The sequence below is a fragment of the Rhodamnia argentea genome, chromosome 3 (genome assembly GCF_020921035.1).
Source record: "Rhodamnia argentea isolate NSW1041297 chromosome 3, ASM2092103v1, whole genome shotgun sequence".
NCBI classification, from domain to species: domain Eukaryota; kingdom Viridiplantae; phylum Streptophyta; class Magnoliopsida; order Myrtales; family Myrtaceae; genus Rhodamnia; species Rhodamnia argentea.
Window position 1 is genome coordinate 12,652,506 of NC_063152.1, and position 20,436 is coordinate 12,672,941.

At 39.4% G+C, this 20,436-nt stretch overlaps 1 protein-coding gene across 5 annotated transcripts; it reads right to left on the bottom strand.

Annotated features, from left to right (window-relative positions):
• Positions 1-8,220: 8,220 nt before the first annotated feature.
• LOC115726883 (probable inactive purple acid phosphatase 29) lies at positions 8,221-16,840 on the bottom strand. Of its 5 annotated transcripts, XM_030656956.2 has the most exons (6): positions 16,443-16,839; positions 15,867-16,261; positions 15,290-15,740; positions 11,413-11,414; positions 8,723-8,779; positions 8,221-8,434 (listed from the first exon to the last, which is right to left on the bottom strand). In XM_030656956.2, the coding sequence occupies exons 1-5, from the start codon at positions 16,741-16,743 to the stop codon at positions 8,729-8,731; spliced, it is 1,200 nt and encodes a 399-aa protein (XP_030512816.1). In that variant the 5' UTR covers positions 16,744-16,839; the 3' UTR covers positions 8,221-8,434; positions 8,723-8,728. The 5 variants fall into 5 exon arrangements, with proteins under 5 accessions (XP_030512816.1, XP_030512813.1, XP_030512814.1 ...); XM_030656953.2 differs by lacking the exon at positions 11,413-11,414 and having other exon boundaries at positions 8,723-8,782; positions 16,443-16,840; XM_030656954.2 differs by lacking the exons at positions 11,413-11,414; positions 15,290-15,740; positions 15,867-16,261; positions 16,443-16,839 and adding exons at positions 8,893-9,343; positions 9,610-10,001; positions 10,819-11,198 and having other exon boundaries at positions 8,723-8,782.
• Positions 16,841-20,436: the final 3,596 nt, after the last annotated feature.

Sequence of the window (20,436 nt, forward strand, 5' to 3'; positions counted from 1 at the left end):
CTCTGGCTCACTCATATATGCTCTCTGCAATGGAAACACCCAAAACGAACAAGTTAATCAAGTTATCATTGTCATCATGTTGGGACAAGGCTCAAGAATTTCAGGCTTCGTTTGTTTCGTGGAAAATGAATAATTTAGAAAACATTTTTCTAAATATTATTGCTTGCATCTCTTATGAACGAAAAATAAAGACAAAAGAAAGGAACTAGCAAACATTAAAACCTGAAGCTTCATAGACGTGCGTTGAAACCAAAGTTGCTGAGAGGGTTTGATCCAACCGTAACCAGAAATTGCTGGAACTGTCGAATAATCTCCGCTGTCGAGGAAGTAAAGATTGAGGACCGATTTGTTTTCAAAACCAGAGCCTTCAACTCCATGGACTTCCACGTTGTAATTCCCAAAACCATCAATTGCATCAACGTCGGTAGGATTGACCTGAGACACCGTGTGATCGAGGGTAACTGTATGGTTGATGAGTCCTTCTCTTGAAAGGGTGGACTGTTGGTCGTGGTTTCCCAATACGGCAGCCCATGGTATGCTTGCGGAAATGGCAGGGGAAAACGCATATTCTAATGATCTTGCAGCATCAGTTGCATCAGAGCAAATATTGTCCCCTTCATCGGATTGTAAAAGCATGAAACAGTTAGCTTTTGGTGCCTTCTTTCATCAAGATTGGCATGTAAGGCTGAGTTGTAATTGCAAAATGTGTCTCTACCTCTTAGGGTGAGCGGTTTCAGGTTCCTTCCAAATTATACCCGAAACCTGAAACTTACCCGTCGGAACCAATTTCACGTATTTCGGAACCCGGAACCTGCCCTACATACTATGGAACGAGAAACGTACCCTGTCACATGTTCTAAGGTCGGTTCCGAGGTCTACTCATGTTCCACACATATTCTTAATTGAATGATTACAATGATTATCATCTCTAATGACCATTATTTGTTACTACAATCCACTAATCATAATTCATATTTAAACGCTCGAAGAATATAAAACGTTAACAAAATGAAAGTCTCAATCGTGGATATTGCTGGAAATGGAAACACAAACAAATGATTTCACATTACACATTCAATATCGGACATCATGGAATAGCACAAGATCGCATGAGGATATAGAACCAAAAAAAAAAAACCACAAAAAGACGTAGTTCGAATTTTAGGTTATATGTTCTAAGTTTCACCTTCTAGAACCTGAACCTACCCATTGGAAGAGAATCCTCAATTTTTTTTAACCTGGAGCCTATCCTGTTTTCATAAGTTCGGTTCTCTAACTCCACGTTCTACCCTGGGACCATGCTGACCTCTACTACCTCTATCACCTCTAGTGACTGTCATGTAGAGTTTGTTTGAGAATAGAAGAAGAGAATTAACCGGTGAAAACAATGAGGTCAGGCTTCTCAGCCAGGATCATCCGACGGATGAAGGCGGTGGTGTTGAGGTCGGAGCAACCCGCCATCTGAGAGGGAAGAAGGTCCCTGCAGGGTGTGGTCTTGCCATCGCCATAGTGCATGTCCGCCACCTGCACGATCTTGAATTCCCCGTTTTCCTTGAACCGCAACTGCTTCTGCTTCGCTTCTTCTGTGGAAACGGCAAGAGAGCTCAGACAAAAGACCACCGCCACCGCCAACAGACCCTGGACGGCAATCGTCGTCTTCTTCTCCTCCATATTCTCGATGCTCCACGGAAACAGAACTTTCGTTTAACGGTGGACTCACACTGATATATCACCTCATCTGTCCGCAAGTCTTCTTTCAAATAAACGGAGTTCACATTGAAGGAGCAGTTGACTGGAGATTGCTCGTGCTAAAAATTATTATAAGATTGATTTTGGTTGTTGAGTTGTCAACACCATCGAGTCACTGACACAAAGGAGACAGAAGAGAAAAAGACAAAACTGAAGATGAACAAAGCGGAAGGAAGCTTGATTCTCAGTATGTTCTTTTTCTTTCGAAGTTGGTCGTTCTCATAGATGTGATGCCAATCTAACGATCGCCCCTAAAAGAGTTTTCTTTTCTTCTGTTTTTTCTCTTGATCTCAATAGTAAGCTCTTCCTGCCTAGGGGGACAAGCATTAAATTCCTTCGTGGGGCAAATCGAAGAAGTGTTGTTGTCTCCCAGAGATCTCAATCACTCGTGAAGCATGGTTCTTGACTTTAATTTATTCGGCTGCAACATTTTCCTCGTGTTGCAGCTTTTGTAAGCAGGCCTGCTGACCATTGATGTATAAATATGAGTTTTATGTTAAGTTTAATTAGAAGTAGGCCACGAGCAAAAATGTCAGTTTCAGAAAAGAGAGAAAAGAGAGGTTTCTCCTATGGGAAGGTGACAAAAAGGTAAAAAGAGTAGTGGATCTGTCTTTGCATGAGCTGGTGTCTTCTAAGTATTTTGTGTGGTGAGAGAAAATTATTTTGTAATAGTGAGTGAGATTTTTTATGTACCACATCTTCGTGTAAGTGTGTCTTGAGTTGTGTTGTAACTAATGCGAAAAGCAAACACAGAACACAAGGATTTACGTGATTCGATCAAGGTGATCTATGTCCACGGACAAAGCAAAACAAGATTCCACTATAATTAAAGAGAGTACAGATTACATTAGTCGATCTTAACGACTAAATAAAAGCACACGGCTCACAAGTCTCTTATGTAAGGAAAATCCTCAATCTAAACGAAAAAAACCCTAGCCGCAATATAAATAGAGCAAAAAAAAAAAATTTCTCGGGGACGTTGCCCCCGAACCCCCATAGAGATCTGTTCGTACCGCTATAGAGATTTGTTCACTTGCTTCGAGTTGCCTATCGGCCCAACTCTCCACGTCACGAACTAAAACTCAATTTTTTATCCACTTTTGGGCTGTACAAAAAAATATATATCGGGTCGGGTGATGAACCGGACTGAGTGCATAAAATTCAAGACATATTTAACAAGTTGCCTATTACGGATTCTCGTTTTACCATCACCTCTACGTTATCACTATTCTCGTCACATAATTGAATACAGGTCGACTTGAAGATAAGGTCACGAAATTGGACACCCGACTGCGTCAATTCCAAGTTGGAGAATTCACTGCACAACGCATATACAATCTACCATCACAAATTCTCATTTTCTTTGATATTTTCTCTCTCCTACAAGGTATTATCTTACTAAAATATGAAATATAAGACTTAAACCACATCGGTTTCACCTGAATCCTAATTTTGTTTAACCAAAATCTTCATTAAATTAGACTCTTTCTTTGGTCAGATTCATAAACTTAGATTAAAAAATAAATAAAATGTATTTTATAAAGGAAAAAGAAAAAAGCAAGACCAAGCGGTTGGCCCTCACCACTATTATCCTACCATCGCTGCAAAGCGTCGGTAGGGTAGCGGAAGCCTCGACTAGGGCCAGTGATCCTCGCCCACTTGTGATGACCCTCAGCTAGACCGCGGCAAGGGTGCCCCGCATTGGCCAGGCCTTACCATGGGCCGATGCCCCTCACCTAGATCTAGGCGGAGGCCCACGAGCCTCACTCAAGCCCTGCAGACCCTTTCCAGCGATGGTGGGCGGCGAAGCTCCTTGCCCTTGTCAAAACGACATCATTTTAGCCTTATATTTTTTAGTTTTACTATGGTAAATGCCACGTAGGGTAAAGAAAATATTTAAAAAAGTTGCGTAGGAGAAGTTTATTAAAAAAAATCTTCATTAGTTAAATCGGATAGAATTAATGGAAGGACTTGATTGAACTAATTTGATAAATTTTATAACTTGATCGTACTTTTTGTAATTTGTAGAACTCAATTGTATTTTTATGACAAGTTTTAGGATTTCCAGTGCAGTCACTGTAGCATCTTTTAGTAATATCAATCCTTAGGAAGTGTAAATTTCTATTTCATCTTTTTAGGTTTCATCTGCTGTGGGTTGACACCTAAATCTTCACCCGTAGGTGACCATTGCATTTTTCAAAGTGCAGGGAAACGAATTCGCCTGTAACAGCAACATTTGGCCCCCTAAGCAAAAACTACCAGCTTATATTGTCCTGCGACCATTTTGGCCTCTCCGTCCAGCTTACATTATCGTCTGCTCTGATGACGGAAGCCATGGCGATGCTTGAAGCCCTTAATTGCAACCTCTCTCCTCAAGCTGGCAACGCATGTTCTCCAGAGACTTGTACAACCCCACAAAGTACAGAGCTGACTTTTTGCTCAGATTGTGAACTGCTGGTTGAGGCCATCTCAAGCCCATCACCTCTCTCTTGGGAGGCCCATGTTCCGGTTTTACTACGTAAAGACTTGCTTTTTGATTTCCCTAAAGTTAAGGTACTTTTCTGTCCTAGAGTGTATAATATGATGGCGGATTGGATAGTCAAGACGCAAAAAAAGAAAGAATTACCCCAAAACTGGGTATCCTCTCCACCTCAAGCTCTTTGGGATCTGCTATGTAATGAGGCCCATCTCTCGGGCATTCCACCTTGATCATTATCAATGAAAATGTCTCTTCCGGCCAAAAAAAAAAAAATGTTATCCTGCAACCATTTTTCTCGCCGGATTCCTTCTGTACTTAGAAACTAGACACGTTGTAGTTTGTTAATACCTAAGTTTCACCTCCCGTAGTCCATTAATACAATTTTATAATAGGGATCGAATCAGATGATAACGGCGAAATTGCGCTCCTAACAAAGAACATTGAGTTTGCACCATCTCGCATGCTCATTTCGTATTACATTTCTTTGCATCTAGAAACTAGGGACAACGTAGTTTTAGGACCTCGGGCCAGAAGGCAAGAATGAGGGGCCATGCAATTTATAAAAAAAAAAAAAATTAAGAACCGAATTTGTCAATAGATGATGACATTTGATCCCTTAGCCAAAAACCCCAACCTCGTACGATTTTACATTTACTTCATTACATTGAGTGATTAGAATCGTGATAAATTTGATAGCTTGGACTAGATATCGGAAATTTGGACAAGCAATGACAACGGTATTAGGGTTATCCCACGTCGGTTGTGAAAGGGACAGACAGTCGATTTATAAGTGTGATAGAAAGTCTTATCCTTTGAACTAGCTTTTAGGATGAGAGAGACTTAAGAACACAAAACACTAATATTGGAGCCTAGGTTACCAACAAGCTTGGAATCAAGAGTCGGACGGGAAATATACGGGTTATTACTACTTCAATCCATGGGTCGATATGTGAAGGGGAGATTATTGGAATTGTCCCGCATTGATTGTGAAAAGGGCTGGTAGTCGGTTTATAAGTATGAGAAAAAGCAACACCCTTTGAGTTAGCGTTTTTGGGATGGGAGAGACCCAAGACACCCAATTAATAGGACTCCCTAATCTCCTTGGACTAGGGTTTGATTGAATGAAAGAAAACTTATAGCACCAAATCACACAAAACGAGAAAAATAGAGGTGCTTTAGAAAACAGTTTCGATTAAAGTTGATTTTTGGCGATGTATGATGAATAAATTTCTCAACGAAAGGAAAATCATCGTGCGTGGATCGCGATTTGATTCTTGGAGGCCCTAGATCCTGTATCATATGGTTAGGCCCTAGATCCTGTATCATATGGTTAAACTATCGAGCCTTACTTTTTGTACTTGGAAACTACCTAAAATAAGATGACTTGCTCGTGTCATCTAGTCGAAAGTTTGGATAATCATATCATATAAAGAATTAAAATGCCGAGATTTTTTCAATTGATAGTAGATATTAGGCATCAAATCGAAGCACAATGTGAGATTCGATCTAATTGTAACGACAACGACGTGAATGGTCTTTCTTTAAACTTCCCCGAAGACTCCCATATTTATTTAAGATTGAACTTTGGATTTCTAACCTTTATTTTGTTCGTTTAAATTCCCTAACTTTCTTGATCTATGTGATTTGATCCTCTATGTTTTATTTTATGCAACCAAGTCCTCTACTTTCTCGACTTGTTTATTCCATTTCTTTAGTCAACTACTTTCACTAAATCGTCAAATTAATTAATGGCGTGGCGCTCTCAAAGGCAGAAAATGACACTTGAATCGTGATGTTAGTGTGACATCAAATTGACAAAAGAAAAAGGCTTGGAATAAAAAGAAAAAGAAACCCTTATTTGAAAAGTGAATCAATTTAGTACAACTCGTAGAGATTGGCCCACTCAACAAAGATGGATTTGGCATAACATCAAAACTATTATGGCGGCTAGTCATTGAATCTCTCATCATCATCAGTGATGAGTATACGGTAAGAAATATCTCTCAAGTAGCTACGATTTTGCTTAAAGACAGTACACGCCTAGATTTGGCGTTCCTAGCACCATCGCCATATAGCAATTACTACAACACCAATAGATTGAAAAAAAATAGAAAACGCTTTATAAATCCCAAATCTAGATCTAGCTCTAAATCAGGAGAGAATGGTTACAAAAGGTATAGTACTTGATCATAAAATTACTTTTAGATAAGTTGACTGCTGAAGTTAATAGTAAATGAACCTCGAAGACTTATGAAGTGTTCGACTATATGGAGCGAGCACTCGTAGCTGGAGCGAGCGAGTAGATTTAGAGATAGCAATTCTTTAGAGGCACTCGCACTTCGATCTTCGAAGCTTACTTCTATGGAGAATGTCGACCGCATCCGTCCACGCAATCGACGGAGAAGCCTAAAAGATAAAGAAATAAAGAAACAAAGAGGGAAAAGGAGATGGGGAGGGGATCCCTCAGGGGCGTCTGCTTCAGTAAAGGGTTGGGCGGCGGCGGCAGAGAAAAACCCTGGGAGAGAGAACTCCTTTGTGGGGGGAGTGGGGTGGATCTTCATAGTGTCAGTTTTCTTTTTTGGTCAAATTGATGGTGTTAGTTAAGCGAGTAAGGAAGACACTCGATTGAATAAAAAAGAAAATAAAGACAGAACCAAATCGCACAAAATGAGGAAAATAGAAGAGTCAATTGCATAAAATAAGAGTTGGACTATCAAATCGAACAGACACTGAAACTTAGAGGACTGAAATTGCACTCAATCCCAAAGGGATACCCAAGTTGGTGGTTTAATGAGAAGGAGAAAATGGCTGAGGGAAAAAATTGTTCTGAGATCAATTTTCAGTTCGATCATCACAACTTGATTCTTGGCCGGAGGCCACTAGACCTTCTATCATATGATTAGACTATTGAGCCTTACTTTATCTACGTGCTAGCGACGTGAGACAAGATGACTTGATTGTGTCGTTGAGTCAAAAGTTTAGATAATCATGCCATAAGAAGAATGAAAATGCCCAGATTTTACAGTTGCTAATAGAAATTAGTCATCAAATCGAAGCACAAAGTGAGATCCAAATCAATAGTAACGATAAGGATGCAAGCAATCCTTCTTTAAACCTCCTCAAAGACTCCCATACTCAATTATTTGTGATTAGATCAAATGGGATCGACAAGGATGCGAGCGATTTCTCTTTAAACTTCCCCAAAGACTCCCATACGTGTTTATGAGATTGTATACAATTGTGTGATCTACCATTGGAAAATAGAAGGGATAATGACATAAATAGTTCTTGAAATTAGTTCAATGTGCAATGTGGTCCATTACCTTTAAGTTTGTTCAATGAGGCTCCTAAACTTTAGCTCAATATGCAATGTCGTCATTGAACTTTAAATTTATTCAATATGGTCTTTGGACTTTTGGTACATGTTCAATTTGGCCATGGACCGTACAAAAAGTTAAGAGACCGCATTGAACAAATTCAAGGTTTATGAATTATATTGTACATTTGGTCAAAGTTCAGAAACCATTAATGACATTAACCCATAGAATTATCCTAAGATCACAATGACGTGAATGACTCAACGCGGTCCATGCATGAAATATAGTGGTCAATACTCGGCTTCTGGATTCTTGGCGATAACGTTGTGAAGACTAAAGACCCAATCAACTCCACATAGTTCTAATTTTCCATTTTTTTTTATATTTGAATTAAGTATAAGGAAAGACAGGGTTAAGTGTAGAATTAGTCCTTTGAATTTTACCATTCGTGTAATAAAACATTGAACTGTGGTTTTCTAACTAGTTATTTTGTTTGATTAAATTTTCAAACTTTCTTGATGTGTGCCTTTTGATCCTATAAGTTTATTTTATGCAACCAAAATTTTCCACTTTCTCGACTTGTGCAATCTAAGTCTTTGATCAACCGCTCTCACTAAATCGTCAGATTAATTGTTGGACATGGCACTGTCAATGGTAGAAAATGGCACACGAAAATGAAACTACCAAAGTAGTTGATGCATCTGTAAGGTATACAATCACGAAATCGCGAGGAGAATTTGTAATGGAAAGGCCTCCGACTAGAATCAGAAGAACGCCCGGAGGATCGTGGCTCCTAAGCCGGCAACTAAAAGCAGCGTGCTCCGTGAAGCGCAGTCGCCAGTGTTTCCGGTCATCGGAGCAGGGGAGACCGCGGGAGACAGAAGAGACCCTGCGTTTCGATTTCTCCATTAGAAAGAGCACGACGAAAAACTTAGGATGGAAAAGAAAAAGGCGAAACCCGTGTCCGAAAACAAATTAGGTACGAGAAAAATTTCCTTCATGAAGAAGAATGGTCGTTTGCCTCCCTCGAGGACCACGCATTAAACTTTAGAATGAGGGGCCATGATTCCGAGATCATTTAAACCTCCGCTCGTTGTCTCTATTGTCCTCGAATGTGTGTGTTCAATGATCAATCTCTCACTCGAAAATCCGAACCCCGAAAGAAAATAGCAGGTACCTGGTGTCATACCCGAAGGCCCTTCGCTCGCCGTCGGAGCCCCGACCGGACTTCCAACTTCTGCAGAACACAAAGATGCCGAAAACCACGTCAAAACCTCTTTCAAATGGCGATCTCGATGGGCATCTTTTAGATTCTAGAGTGTTCAACATTCGATTTGTAATGAATACCTGCAGTGCTGTTGCTCCAAAGTATTTCAACATCAATGGTAGTAAGGTTCTCATCATCAAGGCGCTTCCATGTTTTGATCGACATCAAAGGACCCCAACTTCCATCGTCTGTTTTCTCTAATGTTGCCAGGACCACCCTTGACCTCCTTGGCCATCCAGCCTTCCCATAGGCATGGTATCCAAAACCCCCACCATAACAAAGCTGTATGCCAGTATATTCGCCACAGAAGTCGTTAAGGTGATCGTGGCCTGTGAAAACAGCTTTAACATCACCTGCTTCTACCATAGTTGTAAAGAAGCCCGAGTTTACGGAAGGAGAGCTGATGCCATCTTGATTTACACCAGTATAATTTGATGATTCGACACTAGCGTACTCAGGCACAGGTATATGGAAGTAAACGAGCCCAGGGGCAGGTGCTTCCTGAGCCTCTGGCTCACTCATATATGCTCTCTGCAATGGAAACACCCAAAACGAACAAGTTAATCACGTTATGATTGTCATCATGTTGGGCCAAGGCTCAAGAATTTTAGGCTTTGTTTGTTTCGCGGAAAGGAATTGGCAACATTAATACCTGAAGAAACGAATCTTACCTTTATTTCTTACCCCGGGAACATTGAAGTCAATGCAATTCCTGACTAATATTCTTTTGTTTTCGTGACAGACATGAGTACCGTCCATAGATATCCAAAAAGAAAGGAACTGGCAAACATTCATACCTGAAGCTTCATAGACGTGCGTTGAAACCAAAGTTGCTGAGAGGGTTTGATCCAACCGTAACCAGAAATTGCGGGAACCGTTGAATAATCTCCGCTGTCGAGGAAGTAAAGATTGAGGACCGATTTGTTTTCAAAACCAGAGCCTTCAACTCCATGGACTTCCACGTTGTAATTCCCAAAACCATCAATTGCATCAACGTCGGTAGGATTGACCTGAGACACAGTGTGATCGAGGGTAACTGTATGGTTCATGAGTCCTTCTCTTGAAAGGGTGGACTGTTGGTCGTGGTTTCCCAACACGGCAGCCCACGGTATGCCTGCCGAAATGGCAGGGGAAAACGCATATTCTAATGATCTTGCAGCATCAGTCGCATCAGAGCAAATATTGTCTCCTTCATCAGATTGTAAAAGCATGAAACAGTTAGCTTTGGGTGCCTTCATTCATCAAGATTGGCGCCTAAGGCTGAGTTGTAATCACAAAATGTGTATCTACCTCTAGGTTGGTGAGCACTTAAGGCCGAGCGATTCCAGGTTTTTTTCAGGTTGCATCTAGAATCTAGAACCTACCCGTAGAAATCGATTTCCCTTTTTTTGGAACCTGAAATCTTTCTGTCGAAACCGGTTCCTCATTTTTCAGAATTAGAAACCTAACATACATGTCATGAAACTTGAAATCTACTAGTCACAGATTTCAAGTTCAAAGTTTACTCGGGTTCCACATATATTTTTAATTGAACGGTTGTAGTAGCTATTACCTCTAAGGATCACTATATGCTGCTATAATCCACTAACCATAACTTATATTTAGATACACGAAGAACATGAAACATTAATAAAGTAAAAATCTTAGTCATAGATATTGTTGCAAATGGAAGATCAAACTAATGGTTTTAGATTACGCATTCATCATCGGATGCCATGCAATACCGTAGGATTACGTGCAAACATAGACCAAGAAACACACAAAGACTTGGTTTATATTCTAAGTTCTAAGTTCCAAGTTCCAAGTCTTAAGCCATTGGAATAGATTTCCTAATTTTTGAAACCCAGAACGTGAAACCTACCTTGTCTACCTTGAAATGTGGAACTTACCCTATTTCCACGGGTTGGGTTTTGCAATTCCTAATTCTACCTGGAACCCTGCTCACCTCTACTGTCTCTAGTGATTGTCATGTAGAGTTTGTTTGAGAATAGAAGAAGAGAATTAACCTGTGAAAACAATGAGGTCAGGCTTCTCAGCCAGGATCATACGACGGATGAAGGCGGTGGTGTTGAGGTCGGAGCAACCCGCCATCTGAGAGGGAAGAAGGTCCCTGCAGGGTGTGGTCTTGCCATCGCCATAGTGCATGTCCGCCACCTGCACGATCTTGAATCCCCCCTTTTCGCCGAACCGCAACTGCTTCTGCTTCACTTCTTCTGTGGAAACCGCAAGAGAGCTCAGACAAAGGAGCACGGCCGCCGCCAACAGACCCCGGATGCCGATCGTCTTCTTCTCCTCCTCCATATTCTCGATGCCCACGGGAACAGAACTTCCGTTTAATGGGGGACTCACTGATATATAATCTCATCGTCTCTCTCTGCTTCAGGGTAAAAACCAATCGGAGTCCACACGTCTTCTTTAAATAAACGGAGTTCACATTGAAGGAGTAGTTGAGTGAAGATTGTTCGTGTTGACTGATTACAAAATTGATCTCGGCGTTGGATTGTCACACCATTCAAGCATGGATGCTTAGAGAATCGCCGACGCGAAGGAGATGGAAGAGAAAAAGACAAAACCGGTAAAAGCCTCATTTCTTAGTCAACTCCTGTACTCGCTGTACTCTTTTTCTGTGAAAGTTCGTCGTTCTTATGATACCAAATCCAATCTAAAAATTGCCCCTAGAAAAGTTTTCTTTTTCCTTCTACCTTATTCATCTTGCTGTCACTAGTAAATCTCTCCCTAGCTATGGATGTAAGAGTTTCTATGACGTGAGTTACATTAATTGAGATTGTAATTTAACGTTTATGGAATTGGTCTAATAAAGTAAGATATAAAAATTTTCTTAGTCTAATATGGGCTCGACTTATCCGGGTCTAGTCAAGCCCCGCGTATGATGAGAGGGTTTGGTTGAAAACTCTATAAATAATACTTAAGTCTCTTCTCTGACTCTGGACAAATAACCTTTCATTAAGAGTAGTTAAGGAATGCGATACGTGATGGGAAATCTTTTTGAGCTATTGATAAAGAGGACAATAGAGAAGAACAACTTATTCTATTTCTACGAACCGGAGATAATAAGTTTAGAGACTTGGTTAAGCTAAATTACTCTAAAGCCTTTCCGGTACCATTTCATTCTGCTTATGAAAACATTGGACAGTTTGATTGATTTTAATATAAGTCACTAAAGGCAAAAGTTATCATGCAGGTACGCGATCAATAAAATTAAATACCCAAAAACTCAATGTAGCAAGGAGCATGAGCCAACCAATTTATTCTCTCTTTTTGGTTTTCACTTTTTATATGAAATAAACTATATGCAATGGATGAACTCTAATCTAAATGCAATGGCATAATAGAATGCAAACTATCCTAAGATGAGTGCACATAAAATTAATTTAAATTACATGACTATCCTAATGACATGCAATTACATGAAACTAATCCTAACATACAAGCTACATGAGGAATTAATTTACCTAACATTCGATTCTAAATGAAATGGCATTGATGACGTGGGAAATATGATATTTTTTTTATTATTTATTTCCGGATTTAATGACAATCCTAATTGAACTACGCCACAAGAATAGTCATCTAGTAACGATAGACTTTTTTAAACATGCAAATCTATCTAAACATGCAAATTATAACCTAGCTCAAAAATATTTATGTATAAATGATTCAATTGGAACTAAAAGTCACGGCACAAAATCATTTGTGCTTGGAAGTTTAGATATGTCCGTGTGGTCCAAAGAGAGAGAACTTCACTTTTTTGCCTTAGTGCGGTTGGGGCTGGCGAAAAGTAAAAGCAAAAGTGAGACCTTTTATCTTTCCTTTCTCTGTGCGGTTCTCCAGGAAAGATCACTAGTGCAGCCCGTCCATATCTGGTCGAACTTGATATTTTTCTCCAAAAGTAAGTACCTTTCCGCGAACTTGTGCGGGCGCTTAAAGAAAAGAATTCTAATTCAAAATAAGAAAATGTTAAACAAAAAAAAATGAGAAAGTGATCCATTAGAATTTTTTTTTTTTCTTTCTGTCAGTTTCAATTTAATAAATCGGACCTATATCCTCCAATCAAGTCAGATTTCGTATGTGGGTTCAAACTTGAGATATAAAGAAGAAGGAAATTGCTGGGATTTTTCGATTGCCAATAGAGATTAAGCATCGAATCGAAGCATAATGCGAGATTCAATTTGATGGTAAGTGGATGCCAGCTGTCTTTCTATAACCTTTCTCGAAGACTCCCATATTTATTTATGAGATTAGACCCGGTAGTACCGACCAGGATGAAAGCGGTCTTTCTTTATTTGTTAATGAAATTAGATTCAATTTTGCCAACAAGTATACGCGTTTCATAACAAAGGGCCAAGGAGGTCAATTTAAAAGAGTTCTCCTGGATCATAGAATCCATGGGTATATATGGTGAAGTCTAGATCTAACAGAAAATTAATACGGAATGCATCAAATGTATTGGAAATTTCGCGACGCGTTCTCCTCGTGTGAAAGAGTTTGTTTTTTATGTAGTCCATTATCAACTACTCAAATAATAGAATCGGCAGATTGACTTTTACACACGGAAATTTCGTCACAAGAACGCACAAAAAATTGAGTTCTCCGTTAGGTTCGGAAAATGATCATAACTTTCTCGGTACATATCCAAAGCCAAATGTACGAAGACTCTCGGATCTACAACTTTTCTATTTTAAGTTTTCTCAGATGAACACTTTAGAGAGGTCGAAATCGGGGAGGAAGTGGACAGACGAGAATGGACAAAATGAGAAAATGATAGGAACTTCAGTGATTAATCTTCTAGCCTGCAAGGAAGTTGAAACGACATCAATTCTTCTAAATTGATGGTTGCAATTATTCAGTGATGCAGACTTTTATAAAAACTCTTACTCTTCAAGGATGGAGTGAAAAACTCTTCTAAGTTTTCAAGGGATATAAACTCTTCGAGGTTCAAGGGAATTGCACTAAATAAGTTTCATTAATCACATTCGGTCTATTTTCTACAACCCTTCTGCCTGTATTTCTTTTTTCTTTTTTGCTTGGGATATATTCACTAAAAGTCTTAAAACTTGTAAAAAGTGCAATCGAGTCGAAACTTGTCAAATTGGTGCAAATGAGTCATTCCGTTAATTCCATTCAATTTGACTGAAAGAAAATGCTAATGTGGGTTTTTTAAAAAATATTTCTCACCCTTACGTGACGATGACGTGGCTAAAACGACATCATTTTGATCACAATCTATTTTTTTAATATAATTTTTATTTAAATTAATTTAACAAATAAGCTAATTTTAAAAAAAAACCTAGCGCAAATCAACATTTGAATAAGAGAATGTTGGCATCTTCAAGCTCTCTCGCGCTTAAGACAAAGCAAACCTAGGGCAAATCTAACTCCCTTTTTTTTTTCTTTATTTTCGTACTTATCATCATAAGAGGTTATTGCACCTTTTTATTCGGGGTGGAATGAACTAATGTAGTGTGAAAAGTCTATAGTGTCTTGGGACTCACGTGGACACTTTTTGACGAGCATAGTGGATGACTTTGAATAAAAGGAGATGACCCGGCAATTGCAATTGAATGACTTGTGTGTTAGGTAAGTCAAAATCTCGAGAATTAAGAAATGATGGGAACTCTCTTTGTGGCCTCAATGTTTGAATGCCCCAAAAACAAAGACTCTAAGTCAAGATTCGGTAATTTAATCTAATCAATCTTGGTAAAAGACTCAAATAAGTCGGTAATTTCGATTTAAATATGACAGTTTCAATAAGACGTCGGATTTCTACGTGTAATAAGAGGACATCGATCGTGATTCCGACATTCATACGAGGTACAATACAACTTTGGGATTTGCTAACAAAAAGCCTAGGAGAGTTGATGCGTGACAGAGAGTGTCTTATTCCAGCAGCACAAGTAGATCTCCTTCTCCCGCAGCTCTCCTCAAGTACCACCTGCTCCTTGCAAAATTGGCACACTGGGTGAGAAAAAGCCAGCAACAGGATCCAAGCTGGAATCGAAATAACTTATGCAAATGAAACTGCCAAAGTAGTTGATGCAATTATATGTTCGTGAGGGTAATTTGACTTGCAATCAATCTATTTCCATTCTTCCAGGAAATTGGAATCTCAATGAGATCTAGCGAGAGTCTGCCTTAGCAGCAAGGTGCAGGTAGATGTGGGCCTTCTTGGTAAGCATCAGATGCCGAAAACTCTATCTACAAGGATGACAAATTGATCAATCTGGACTCGAAAAAGAACATCTAGAAAGTCTCCTTGACATGACTTGAGTGAGATTCGGCAAGATAATCAGGGGATGAGACTGTGATAAATCTTCTATATGGTCCCATTTCAGTTAGAGAAAACGTTGGTATAGGCCGAGCAGATTTATGATGCTGTTAGTCTAGCACATCCAGCGTAGGTACATACTCTAAAGCTGGAAGCATGCTGCATATGGACCGAGATTTTGTAATGAATACCTGTAGTGCCGTTGCTCCAAAGTACTTGAACATCAATGGTAGTAAGGTTCTCATCATCAAGACGCTTCCATGTTTTGATCGACATCAAAGGGCCCCAACTTCCCTCGTCTGTTTTCTGTAATGTTGCTACGACCACCCTTGCCCTCCTTGACCATCCAGCCTTCCCATAGGCATGGTATCCAAAACCCCCACCATAACAAAGCTGTATACCAGTATATTCCCCACAGAAGTCGTTAAGGTGATCGTGGCCCGTGAAAACAGCTTTAACATCGCCTGCTTCTACCATAGTTGTAAAGAAACCCGAGTTTACTCTAGGAGAGCTGATGCCATCTTGATTTACACCAGTATAATTCGATGAATTGACACTTGCGTATTCGGGCACTGGTATATGGAAGTAAACGAGCCCTGGTGCAGGTGCTTCCTGAGCCTCTGGCTCACTCATATAGGCTCTCTGCAATGGAAACACCGAAAGCGAACAAGTTAATCACGTAATCGTTGTCATCAAGTTGGGATAAGGCTGAAAAATCTTAAAGAAGCCCCATGATTTCCAAAAGAAAGGAACTGGCAACATTCATACCTGAAGCTCCACAGACGTGCGTTCAAACCAAACTTGCTGAGAGGGTTTGATCCAACCGTAACCGGAAATTGCATGTACCGTTGAGTAATCGCCGCTATCGAGGAAGTAAAGATTGAGGACCGATTTGTTCTCAAAACCAGAGCCTTCAAATCCATGGACCTCCAAGTTGTAATTCCCAAAACCATCGAGGGCATCGGCCCCGGGAGGATTGACCTGAGACAAAGTGTTGTTGAGGGTAACTATGTGTTTCATGACCCCTTCTCTTGACAAGGCGGACTCCTGGTCGTGGTTTCCCAATACGGCGGCCCATGGTATGCCTGAGGAAATGGCCGGGGCAAATGCAGCATCTAAAGAACTTGCCGCATCAGTCGCATCATGGGCATAGATATTATCCCCTTCATCAGATTGTAGAAACATGAAACAGTTAGCTTTGGGTACCTTCATTCATCAAGATTGGCGCCAAAGGCTGAGTGGTAGTTGCAAAATGTCTCTATACCTCAAGTGAGATGCGTGTGCGATACGTACAAGCACAAAACCTGACAATGGTAGCTTTGAGAATAGAAGAAGGGAATTAACCTGTGAAAACAATAAGGTCAGGCTTCTCAGCCAGGATCATTCGATTGAGGAAGGCGGTGGTGTTGAGGTCAGAGCAACCTGCCATCTGAGAAGGAAGAACGTCCTTGCAGGGTGTGGTCTTGCCATCGGCATAGTGCATGTCGGCCACCTGCAGTATCTTGAATTCCCCCTTTACCCCGAATCGCAACTCCTTCTGATTCGTTTGTTCTGTCGAAACGGCAAGAGAACTTAGCCAAAGGACCGCCACCGCCGTCGTTGCCAACAGGCCCTGGACGCCGAGTGTCTTCTTCTTCTCCTCCATATTCTTGATGCCTAAAAGGAAACAGAAACTTCCATTCAATGGCGTGGGCTCAAACTGTTATATCGCCTCTCTTCCCTCTCTGCTTCGGTGTGAAACCAATTGGAACCAACAAGACTTCTTGAAAAACAAGGCAGTTTCACATAGGAGGAGTAGTTGACTTGATGATCATTGGTCAACCTCCACAGTGGACGTCACACCCTTCAAAGTGACGAATAATGCTCATGTCGAATTCGTGCAAGAAATAAGGAGGGACAGTCTTTGCATTTAGAAATTAGGGACATCAAAGTTTTAGGACCTCTGACCCTAAGTAAATAATCAGTGATCATTCATTTTATAAGAAAAAGGAATAAGTGCATTCAAAGTCTTAAAACTTGTCGCGAAAGTGCACTTGAGTTCTAAAACTTTTAAAAAGTACAATTAAGTCTAAGAATTTGCACGAAAGTACAATTGAATACTAAAACTTTCAAAAAGTGCAATGAAATCATAAAACTTATTATTAATATGCAATTCAATTCTAAAACTTTCAAAATGCAATCAAGGCCTAGTAAAATAGAGCTAACGGCGGGACTTGAATGTACCAATTTGACAAATTTTGGGAATTAATTGCACATTCATGATAAATTTTAAGACTTCCAATGCACTACTTACATAGAAACCGAATTTGCCAAAAAAAAAGTGAAATTTGATCCCTAGCCAAAAACACCAATCCGTGCATCGATTTCATTACATTTAGTGATTAGAGACATGATAATTTTGATATTGAATAAAAATATCATAAGTGTCATAACTTTCACACGACGTTCACTTGAGTGCTACAAAATTTTTTCAATCACTTGAGTGAAATGACTTCTAAAAAACGTTCACTTGAGTATAACTTTCAATCAATCACTTAAGTGCCATAAATGTCGGAAAATGTTTACCTAAGTGTTGAAAATTCAAAGTGGCATGATACTTGTGGTGAACTTTGTTAAAAGTTATGGCATTCAAGTGATAGGAAAAAAAGTATGACATTTAACTAAGCATCATATGAAAGTTATATCACTTAAATGGCGCCGTACGAAATTATGCCACTTATGGCGTCCGAAAAAATTGTCAAAAAAAGTCATAAATTTATTGCACTTTTTCAAATGCAGCCTAAACCTTTCAATATTGTCAATTCAGTCCTAAATCTTTTGCATTTATACTGATTTAGTCTTGAACCTTTTTTTTTTTGTGCCAATCCAATCCTAATTTTTTTTTCATTTATGCCAATTCAGTCCTTCTAGCCAACTTTAGCCAATCAACGTTGATATGGATGTTGATTGACACTGACATGGATAATTTTTAATAATATTTTAATATTTTATAAAAAAAAAATTTAAATTTTTTTGCCCTTTTTCTTCTTTTCTTTCTCCTTTTTCTTTTCCTTTCTTCTTCCTCCAACTGTGGCAACCGGTCTCGCTAGCCTCAAGCAAAGCTCGCCGACAGCGAGCCTTCGCGGAGCGCCCCGAGCCACCACCCATGGCCACTAGATCTAGAGCAGTAGGTGGAGGGACTTGCAGTAGTGAACTTCAAGTCTAAGTCCATGATTCGAGCCACCACCCGCCGCCAGCGTAGTTTTTGAAAGAACACCAGATTTGGAGCATTCAGTGGACGAACTTGCAGCAAATTTGGGGCCATAACTCGAGCCACCATCCATGGCTGCGATTTTGAAATAATCCCAAATATGGAGCAGGAAGTGGACGAGCTCCAAATCTGGAGCCACGGTGCTTGTTTATAGATCTGGCAACGGAGCGGCTTGCCATTGATGAGCAGAGGAAGACGAAGTGCTTGTCCATGGCGGTCCTCCATGCGATTCATGGACAAGCCACAGTCCACGGCCACCCCTCTTGCGCATCTTCTGCCGGCAAGCCCTCAGCCAGCATCGAAGCTCCTGAGGCCTACGACTGGCCGGCCCTAGGAGGAAGAAGAAATGAAATGAATAAGGTTAAAAGAAAAGACAAAAAGGAAAAAATTATTTTAATTTTATAGAATTATTAAAAATTGTCCATGTTAGCACTAGCCGATCAAAATTTATCGGAAGGATTGAATTGGCACAAACGTAAAAGATTTATAATTGAATTAGTATAGAAAAGGTATAAGATTAAATTGACACAAATGTAATAGGTTTATGACTGAATTGGTAAAATTAAAAAGTTTATAATTGAATTGACAAAAGTGCAATAGGTTTAAGACTTTTTTTTTTTTTTTATAATCTTTCCTGTGCAATCCTTTTCGCAGTTTTATACCTTGGACTCAATATAAGAATATGGGCCGACAATGACAATGTGATTCCTTAACCCACTGGCCAATAGTTGTATTGGACAACTTCATTTAATCTCTTTAGTCATCGAATGCGACTCACAACCTAGAAGGAATTCCTCGAGAATTATAAAATTCACAAATTCACATACAGAGAGGAAGAAAGGGACATTATCCCTGATTAAGTCTCACTAGCTAAGGAAAAATTGTTCAAAAAGTCCTGAACCTATTATATTTTTACCAATTCAGTACTAAAACTTTTAATTTTGACAATTGAGTTCTAAACTTTTTCATATTTTACCAATTAAACCCGTCCTGCCGATTTTGACTAGAAATTATTGACGTGGATGTCGACCGCTTATCCGACACAATTGGTACTGATGTGGATAATTTATATTAGTATTTTAGTATTTTTGAAATTTTTTATTAATTTTTCTTTTATGTTTCCTTTCTATCTTTTCTTTGTTTTTTTTTTTAAACAACTATGGCTAGGAAGGGCTAGCGACCCTCACTTGGTCTAGGCAACGGCCGCGATGCCCTTGCCTATGGCTAGCGAGGGCGTCGCGGCCCCATCTAGATCGAGGCGAGGGCCCAACACCTTTGCTTGTGGCCGGCAATGATCCAGTGGCAACCTCGGTTGCTAGAGAAGTAAAAATAAATAAATAAAATAAAATAAAAAGATAAATAAATAAAAATTCATAAAAATATGAAAATGCTACTAAAAATTATCCATGTCGATATTGACAATGCAATGTAAGATAGCTGGCGTATGTTAGCAATTTCAGGTCAAAATTAATCAAATGAACTTAATTGGAAAAATATGAAAATATTCAAGACTCAATTGGCAAAATTAAAAGATCTAGGACTAAAATGGCAAAAGTACAATAGGTTTAGAACCTCCTGGATAATTTTCTCCACTAGCTTAATACCCCATCCACACACTGTGACGAATTTTATTTACTATCCCAAGTTCCCATGGCAAGCATAGTTTCGTTATCTCTATTTATTGTACAAAGCTACCAAAAATCTTAAATTATGTCTACTGTGATATATTTGCTCCAATTTTTTTTGTGAGACTAAAAATATCAAATTGTTCCCATGTGACATATTTGCATAAAACTTGTAGTCATGTGACACATTTACCTCAAACTCTATTTTGTATTGCCAAAAAAAAAAAAAAAAAACCTTAGACTTGTATCTATATGACACAAATTTTTCCCACACTTATTTTTTATGATCCCAAAAATCCAAAACTTAGAGTCATGCAACAATTTATAGTATGTAAAGATTTTTTTTTTTTTCATTCCTCCTTCGTCTTCGGCTATCCTTACCGTAGCCATCCCCACCGTCGTCACCATTGCCAAACCAAGGAAGAAAACAATGGAGAAGTAAAAAAATGGAAAATGTAAATGA

What these genes read in the sequence shown, in the direction of transcription:
- LOC115726883 (XM_030656953.2), bottom strand. Translation starts at nt 16,743, where the DNA reads ATGGAGGAGAAGAAGAAGACACTCGGCGTCCAGGGCCTGTTGGCAACG. An exon ending in TGACCTTATTGTTTTCACAG is followed by an intron (nt 16,262 to 16,442) that starts GTTAATTCCCTT and finishes AATCTGATGAAG; the next exon opens with GGGATAATATCTATGCCCAT. An exon ending in GCACGTCTGTGGAGCTTCAG is followed by an intron (nt 15,741 to 15,866) that starts GTATGAATGTTG and finishes TTTCCATTGCAG; the next exon opens with AGAGCCTATATGAGTGAGCC.